Source organism: Chenopodium album, chromosome 25 (genome assembly GCF_948465745.1).
Source record: "Chenopodium album chromosome 25, dcCheAlbu1.1, whole genome shotgun sequence".
Lineage (NCBI taxonomy): Eukaryota > Viridiplantae > Streptophyta > Magnoliopsida > Caryophyllales > Amaranthaceae > Chenopodium > Chenopodium album.
In genome coordinates, this window is record NC_137858.1 from 34,184,490 (window position 1) to 34,193,460 (window position 8,971).

At 39.0% G+C, this 8,971-nt stretch overlaps 1 protein-coding gene and 1 pseudogene across 4 annotated transcripts; one reads left to right on the forward strand and one right to left on the reverse strand.

Annotated features, from left to right (window-relative positions):
* The first annotated feature begins 218 nt into the window (after positions 1–218).
* On the forward strand, positions 219–2,748 carry LOC145614583 (pentatricopeptide repeat-containing protein At1g20300, mitochondrial-like). The gene has a single exon (XM_081669641.1). It carries the CDS (start codon positions 447–449, stop codon positions 2,052–2,054), a length of 1,608 nt encoding a protein of 535 aa, XP_081525767.1. The 5' UTR covers positions 219–446; the 3' UTR covers positions 2,055–2,748.
* A 549-nt stretch (positions 2,749–3,297) lies between these two features.
* On the reverse strand, positions 3,298–8,481 carry LOC145614477 (endoribonuclease Dicer homolog 3 pseudogene; annotated as a pseudogene). Of its 3 annotated transcripts, none has more exons than XR_014107110.1 (3): positions 8,351–8,481; positions 3,813–3,927; positions 3,298–3,332 (listed from the first exon to the last, which is right to left on the reverse strand). The product of XR_014107110.1 is annotated as an endoribonuclease Dicer homolog 3 pseudogene, transcript variant X2 (transcript). The 3 variants fall into 3 exon arrangements; XR_014107111.1 differs by having other exon boundaries at positions 3,813–3,924; positions 8,351–8,479; XR_014107109.1 differs by lacking the exons at positions 3,298–3,332; positions 3,813–3,927 and adding an exon at positions 4,011–7,372 and having other exon boundaries at positions 8,351–8,477.
* Between the last annotated feature and the right edge of the window lie 490 nt (positions 8,482–8,971).

Sequence of the window (8,971 nt, forward strand, 5' to 3'; positions counted from 1 at the left end):
ATAAGCCTTTTATCATGGTTAACTTTAGTGCTCACTAAAAGCTTTCCAAATAAATCTTTTCCAAACAAGGGCCTGTTCATATTTACTGAACTGAGCTGAACAGAACTGAACTGAACTGAACTGAACTGAACTGAGCTGAAATGAATATTTTATGTGAGAGGGAAATTAAGAGCTGAACTGATTAGAACTGAACTGAACTGAACTGAAATTAAGTAAATGTGAACAGGCCCCAAGTCCTTAATTTTACTAATTTTGATATCTAAAGCGACGTCGTTTACATTGTCCTCTGACCTCTGTACTGTGTGCTCTGCTAAAGGCAGAGGGTTGAGGCATAAACCTCAGCTTCCTCCGTTGTTGAAAGCTCGCTTGATTTCTTCCCAATTCCCATTTCAAACAACCATAAACAAAGATTAAAGCTTTCTTAGACATTCATTCATTTGATTCAAATGGCTTTAATCAGAACAAGATTATCATTTTCTCTCTCTAAAATTTCCCTTAAACCCTTCTCTACATCCGCCATTGAAACACTGCAACCCCAGAAATCTGACAATGAAGATGATATTGAAGCTCCAGAACAACCCAGAAAACCTTCCAATCTCTCTCCTCTAGAAACCCAAATCGCGGAAAATTTCCATTCTTTAATCAAAGACCATTTCCGCAAAAACCCTAATTTTGAAGAAAACCCTAATTTTCTAAACCCTAATCTCACCATCCCATCTCTTTCTCTCTCCTTCTCGAAGCTTTCCACCGTCGATTCTCTCTCCCCTGAAATCGTAACCTCTGTTATCGAACGGTGTCGTATTGTCCGCCATGGAGTTCCCTTTCTTCAAGCTCTCGCTTTCTTCAATTGGGTGGTTGGCCAGCATAACAATGGCGTTGTTGTTTTGTCAGATGAGGCTATTACGGAAATGATCGATTTAGCTGGGAAGGTAAGGCAGTTTGATTTAGCATGGAGTTTGATTGATTTGATGAAAACGAGTAATTTACCAATTTCTGTAGATGTTTTTAATTCCTTAGTTAGGAGGTATGTTAGGGCAGGGATGGTAGCTGAGGCGATACACGCATTTAATCGAATGGAGGATTACGGTTGCCGCCCTGATAAGGCGGCATTCACGGCTATCATTAGCATTCTAAGTAAGAAAAAGAAGGCGGCCGATGCGCAATCGTTGTTTGATAGTGTGAAAGATAAATTTGAACTTGATGTTGTGCTTTATACTAGCTTGGTGAATGGGTGGTGTAAGGTGGGGAATATTCCTGAGGCTGAAAGGGTTTTTGGTGAGATGAAGAAGGCGGGCATTGAGCCTAATGTGTATACTTATACGATTGTTATCGATGCTTTGTGCAGGCACGGGCAAATTACTCGTGCCCATGATGTTTTCTCGGAGATGATTGACAAGGGTTGTCAGCCAAATGTTGTGACCTTCAATAACTTGATGAGGGTGCATGCTAAGGTGGGGAAGACTGAAGAGGTCTTGCAGGCTTTTAATCAGATGAAAAGGCTTGGGTGTGAGCCTGATGTGATCACCTATAACTTTCTGATTGACTCCCATTGTAGGAATGACAATCGGGATGAGGCTACTAAGCTGATTCGCCAAATGACGATCAAGGGATGTACTCCTAATGCGCATAGTTTTAACCCAATATTCATCTGTATAGCTAAGGCTAAGGATGTGAATTCTGCCCATCGTTTGTTTGCAAAGATGAAAGAACTGAAGTGTCGGCCTAATACAGTGACATACAATGTGCTGATGAAGATGTTTGTGGAATCCAAGTCGACTGATATGGTTCTAAAGCTGAAGGAGGAGATGGATGAGAATGGGGTAGAGCCTAATGTGAATACTTATAAGACATTGATCTCGATGTTTTGTGCAATGGGGCACTGGTCCAAAGCTTACAAGTATTTTAGAGAGATGATTGAAGTGAAGAGTTTGGTGCCAAGCTTGCATCTATACAACATGGTCTTGAATCTGTTGAGGAAAGCAGAGCAGCTTAAGTTGCATGAGGAGTTGGTGGAAAAGATGGTTGACAGGGGATATGCTACTCGGCCTATTTGAAGATACAGTATACGAGTGCTACCAGTTTGAGCTGGATTTGCTCTGCTGCACATTGATAGACCTTGGTTGTCAAACTTACTACCCCATGCCTAATAGGCAGAGAAGAAGAAAGTTTTGTGGAAATGTATTGCAAGATTTTTCCCTTGATTCAGTGATATATACAGTGCACACTTCCATTCTCGTATTTTGATGGCAACTGGGCAAGGTCCTTACAAATTAGTTTACAATAAAACATGGTTAAGCAACCTGCTTTAATGCTTTCATTGAACTTCTTGTTAAGTTCATGAGGCAGAGGCTGGACGAATATTATTGTGTTATTATGTTCAATCTCACTTCTTGCCTTATTCATGAGGCGGAGCCTGGAAACGTGGAAAGTTCTTGTGTTGGCTTGTTTAATTTCTCTGTTTCAAACCAATCTAGTGTACATAATTTACACTTTGCTGTTTTCATTAATTCATGCAACTGGAGTCTGGATACTGATTGACTTTACTTCAGCCCCAATGGCATGAAGTTTCAAATCATTTCCAAGTCAATTTATATGTTTTACAGTACATTTTCATAGCATATAAGCACTTGTTTTTAGACTGTAACTCTTATAAGAATGATTTCCTTAGTTCATTGGCAATAATTTGAATATTTCTTTTCAAATGTGTGCTCTGCATTTGGAAATTGGAATCATGTCTTGAATAACATATTATCTTCTTTTCACTATATTGTCCAATAATGTAAGGGTTATTATTCTTAAAAATAAGGGCTAATAAGTTTACTTGTTTAAGACTAATAAGAAAAGTGAAATTGCTGCTGTCCAACAAAAGTGACGAAATTGCTTAGACTCTTTTATTTATTCATAAAACACCTGCTTTAAATATTAAAAAATTAAATTGAAAACCAAAGCGCAGAACTAAGAACTCACAAGATCTCTAGACTGTGGCAGCATAAGCATAATGTTACAAAAAAAAAAAAAAAAATTCTAGCAACGTATTTCACATACATATCCTCATTTAGAAAAAGATTATAACAGTCAACAGATCATGGCTGAACCACCACAGTAAGTACATTTGGTAGCCAGCAAGCCAACAAGCTTTGTAATTTAATCATATCCTCTTGTAACAGAACATTTTCCCCGTGGTCAGCATCCTCAGCAACCTTGCATATCGAGCATCTCATCTAAGCGTTTCACTCTCTCCTTCCCTTCACTTAACAGGAAACGAATCTTCTGCTTGTCCTGACAATCCCGGTTCTTCTCTATCTCTTGCCTTATTGTTTGCTGCAATTCAGCTGCAATTACATGGACAACCATAATCTCCTTCAGAACTTTTACCAGAAAGGGCACAAGATTACTTGTAAATTGGCATGATCCACTGAAAATCATTAATAAAACGTACATTATGGATCCGTAAAACACAAAGCTGTAAATGTATTACTACCACTATCATGATCAGCAAATAGTAATGGAAAGATTGGAAACTTGACAAGGTTAGGGTGATGAATCAAAGTGGAACAAGTTATTAATTCTCCGGTACCCAAAGTAAAATCACCCAAAGATGAGGACCATGAAGTACCCAGAATGGATTATCTTGCATGCTTTAGGCAACCAAGGTGAAATACAACAAGCAACTGCAATAACTAATAAAGGAATTTGCAATAGCTCTTGCAACTGAAAAAAACAATAGCAGCAGAATACATAAAAATATATGAGTGAGAGAGAGAGAGAGAGAGAGAGAGAGAGGGAGGGAGGGGGGGGGGGGGGGGGGACACCTCTGGATTGACACGGGGCTCGCCTAGCCGTTCTCAGTGCTTCTCTATACAGCTTCAGTACTCGAGCACGAAGAATAAAAGCCTGTAAATCAAGAGTGACACCCATGACGACCTGCTGCAATCATATTCTTCAATGTTAAAAGGGGGATTAGAGAGGTTTATGAAGGGAAAATACACTGGAAGAATATAGGTTACAACTACAGAATAGATGTTTATTAAATCTCCTAATGACGATGATCAAGCAGCAGGCAAGACAGAACAATAAGGTGTTCGCAGTTACAGTAATGTTACACCATTATGTACAGGGCCATAATCTTACATTCAGATTCGTTAAGACTAAATAACAGGGTAATCTATCCTTCTTAGTTATTCAGGACTCCATTACATAGCTTGTCCTACACCATCTAAGCCTAAAGGCAAAAGGAAGCAAGAGTTTGAATCCTAATCACTAGCATCCATCAAAGCTTGCCATTTCAGTTCATTAAGTCTTCCCTACTGTTCCACCTACTAATTAGCAATCGATAACTAGTTTTCCCTGCTGTTCCAACTCATAAAGCAAGTGCAGTGCTGCCGAATCTTGAGAACTTTTCTTATCAGCTCTTTGCTCCCCCATGGCCTCCATAACACCAGAGTCAGGTATGAGCAAAGAAATTTTCGACGTAAAACTATTGAAGCCGGTCCTTTTATCTGAGCCTTCACCGAATTCAATAGGTGATCTTGACTTTTGTTCAGTAGTTTCAAAGCTAGGCATAGGCCACTGCAATCTTTTACACAGTTCATACAATGAGTTTCTTGGCCCCCCTTTATCTGTTTTAACAGCTGCAATTACTGGAATGGCAGCACCAGGAGCTTCATTATCTCCACAAGGCAGCTGAGAGACCTTTTGCTTCTTGTGAGATGCATCTTTGCTTTTCATGACACTGAAGTTCATATCGAACAGGCCTGAACTGACATCATTCAATTCCTGTTTTTTCCTCTTCAGAACACATTTATCATATGACATTCCTTTGTTATCCAGTCCTTTTAACAAATAAAGAGCAGCTTGTCCCTTGGCAGCTTTTTTAGTTTTACCAATTCCTTCTCCTATCAATAAAATGTCTTCCAGTTGCAATCTCAATTCTGCAAGCACCACATCTTTCTCATTGATACAATGTTCTTTGAAAAAGTATCCAAGGCGATCACACAATTCATTCAGTTCACGGAAGGGAGGTAACTCAAGATTATCAGGTGTTACAATAGGAGACAATAAAGGGAAAAATATTCTCCACACTTCTTCGACATTAAGCTTGGTATCAATTAGTATTGCCCCAGCAATACTCTCCAAAAGGTCACCAAGAACCTTGGGGCATTGCCTTCCTTGCAGCGACTTAGAATCTTCTGCATCCATAACCAGCGCAACGTACTCTGTTATCTGTTTTGAGATTGACTCGGAAGAAAGCTGAAGATGCTGATACAGGTTTCGCCTGACAGAGACTTGGGCAAAGTTTTCGTTGTTCACAGAAGCTGAACGTAGGTCAGTTAACTCTCCTGGATCAATATCCGTGTGGTTCTGATAAAGATGCCATGTTATCAGCACATCCAGCACAGCATCCCCCAGAAACTCCAGCCTCTCATAGCAGTAGCCCACCCCAGATTCTTGCTCTGTTAAATGAGTAATAGCTTCGAGTAGCAGTCCCTTGGTAGAGAAGTCATACCCGAGTTTGGATTCCAAGGCTATAATCTGATCAACTTTTTGGATGCAAGATCGGTCAGATGCCAGATTAATAGCTTTGTCAACATAACCAGGCCCCAGTTCAGCTTCAATTCCTAGCCATTTCATCATATGGAGAGCAGCCATTAATCCACCGCCAACATAGTATGCTCCAATAACTGCCTCAACACAATCAGCTATACTTTTGGAAACCAACCACCGATGTCCCTTGTCACAGCTCTTTCCAAGTATGGTATTTTCATCTATAGTATGAAAGCTGCTATCTAAAGGCACTTCAGATGTGTCAACACCATGTGAACAAGGAACCGGATGGACTGAAAGCTGCCCAGGAGCAACCCATCGACGAGGCTCAAATGCACTATCACGAATGTATTCGTGCAGCTTACGCTTAGTTCCCAATTTATGTAAGTTAGCATTGCAAATAGTACGTTGGCGCTGGCCAGATAACTTTCCTTCATGTTCATGGGGACTTTTAAGAAAAACATGGCAGCTCACAACATACTTTAGCACTGAATCACCAAGCAACTCTAAACGCTCTGAAGAAAAATCTTCACAGCATCTGAGAGTTGTAAGTGCTTCCAAAATCAGTGAGCTTGGCATATGAAAATCATAGGCAATCTCTTTCCTTAGCTGACAGGCTAACATCAAAGACTCCAACCTGTGAATCAAAGAAGGTATTAAGTACAAAGCCCTTAGAGTTGATAGTTGGATATCAATACAGACTAATAGCTCAGGTGGCATGTGAACATGATTCATTCGCTTTGAGTCAACCAGATCACCACTTGACAACATTTTTCGACGCAACGCACTAGCCTCACTATCTGAGAGAAGATTAAATGGATTATGAGTCTGCTTCAACAGTAACAACGGCTGTCCTGGATAGAACAGCACAATTCCGTACTTTTTGTTAAAGTAATCAGCAAAACTAGTATACTTTGATGGTGCCCCATCAACATTAGAATCAAAAGGGCTCTCAGCAGAGGTATTGACCAAGACTTCTCGAACATAGTATATCCTTCCAGTGTGGATGGACATAACGACAGTTTCTTCCAAGTTTTCTATAGCCAATGAACAGTTAGCCAAATGTATACTATTCTCACCAGTGCTACCTGCTGAAGATGGGTCACCAATCGAGCTCCTATACTGGGATCCAGATTGCTCAGCACTCAACCAAGCAGAATTCCTCATAAATTCTACCACAGAGACACAGGAATCAATTCCCTTCCAGTCAATTCTCCATGAATCATGACCTACAGTGTCTAACGACTCGATTGGTAAGATCAGATATATGTATGAATTACACCACAGAAGATCATTGTCTCTCTGGAGAAGAAACTCTCTATTGACCCCACTTACTTTTGATCCTAGAAACAATTTTCCATATAACCCATTAAAGAGGAGTTCATGAAAGCACATAGCCCGCCTTATTTGGTCAGGCCCCAAATGCACTTCACCACATGGCATAACCGATGATTTGACCATCTTGTCAAGTAGATACAAATCAACTTTTGTATTAGCTACATCCTCATCTAGCTTCAACTCTGTCAAGAGTACAAAACTAGGGTACAACTCACAATCACAGGAGAAATCAATCTTGTAAGCATGGAACACAGCTCCATGAGGGTTATCTATCCAAGTACCAGATAAGGCATTAACATGAACTGTCCCGTGCAACTCCTTTCTTTTTGTGGTTCCAGCACCAGCAGACTCATTGCATTTCACCTTTGGATCACTTTCATCACGTCCTTCTATATGATGATCATCTAGGATATCCATCAGATGCAATGTTTTACAATATTACAGAAGTTGCACAATTAGAAGATAGTTGGCTTTGGAGATGATGCAACCCCTACACAAAATTAATGAAAGACCCATAAGTACTCAGGAAAACACCAATGCAAGTACAAACACTTTGGTTTGTGTGACGATTACTAAGTGGCCAATTGAAAAGTCATAGTCCATAGCTAGACATTGTTACTCTTGACATTCATCTCCTCATTTGCACCCATGTCAAACATGAATGCAAGCACTTGAAATGGACATGGGCAATTGAGCATTATCCTTCAAAATACAAAACCTTGCAAATTCTAATGCATCCACTCCGACATTTTTAAATAATTGGCAAGTTTGATGACTGTCAATAGCTTAGTCTTACATCGTGGGTGGGTATCAAAACAAAAACGTTTCATGCCAACGCTAATGCTAGATGCTGTGTTAATCTCATTCCACAACACAGGCAACGAATTCTTCAAAATACCATACTCTTGGCAAGGAGATCAATTCTACCAACACGGCTACACCAATTGATTGATCTCCTTACAACAAACAAGAAGAAAAATGTCTATAATCTTGCTCACATTAATACGGAGTACAATTACGAACCGCATTTGACACATCAAAACCAATAACCTAAAACAATTCAGTAAATGCAACACTTCCTTCATTTCATAGCTCCTAAGTCTTAACAGGCCCGTCCCCGAGCCACGGCAATAGGGGCCGCCCTGGCCAGAGGGATAAAAGGTCCATATTCATAGTTCCTTCCGAACATTAAAGGGTTATACATCATCAACAAAAGCATGCATTACATAATTACAATCACAACCAAATTTGATTCAATTATAAAAATAGGCTCCAAAATTCACATCAAATTCTTCTTGATAAAGAAAATCAGCAAATCTTTTCATTTTTATTCAGTAATTATAACAAATAATTAAATGATCCAACCAAGAAAACCCCAAATTAACTATACTGACAACTAAATTAACGATTTACACTAGAGTGTGACATTTATATCGATAAAAAAGAAGAGAAAACTAAAACATTTTACCTTAAAAACTGCTTCAATGGAGAAGAGAAAGCTCAGATGCTGTTTCAATGGAAATTTCAGAGTATGCAGTATCAATGGAGTGTGGAGATTTTGGAGAGAGAGAAAGAGGGGGTAAACGTTAAAAACCTCCAAAGGATCAAAAAAAAAAAAAAAAAGTAAATAAGAAGAATATAAATAACAGGTGTATGATGTTAAATGGCACATCTTAATAATATCAACAATCAGAATTTATTCTCATTATACATGTACTTTCTTATGCAAGTAGACATATAAGTACTTTATATCAAGCTAAACTTGTTCTAGAAAAAGTTGTTCCCACCAACTTTGAGATCCAACTTGTGTGTCTCCCCTCTCCTCTCCTCTCCTCCTCTGAGTGCAACTAGGCGCATAGCTGTTATTGATTTAGAATGTATATAGGAGGATTAACTTGTAAATTCACATAATTTTTTAGAGTTTTTATCGTTTCAGTGGTACTTTTAATGTACCATTATACTCACAGTGGTATTTTTAATATACTATTATACATGTAATTTATACTATTATAGTATAGATTGTATTAATAGTACTATTTATAACCATTATAGGTAACAGTGGTACAACATTTGTACCACTAGAAAGACA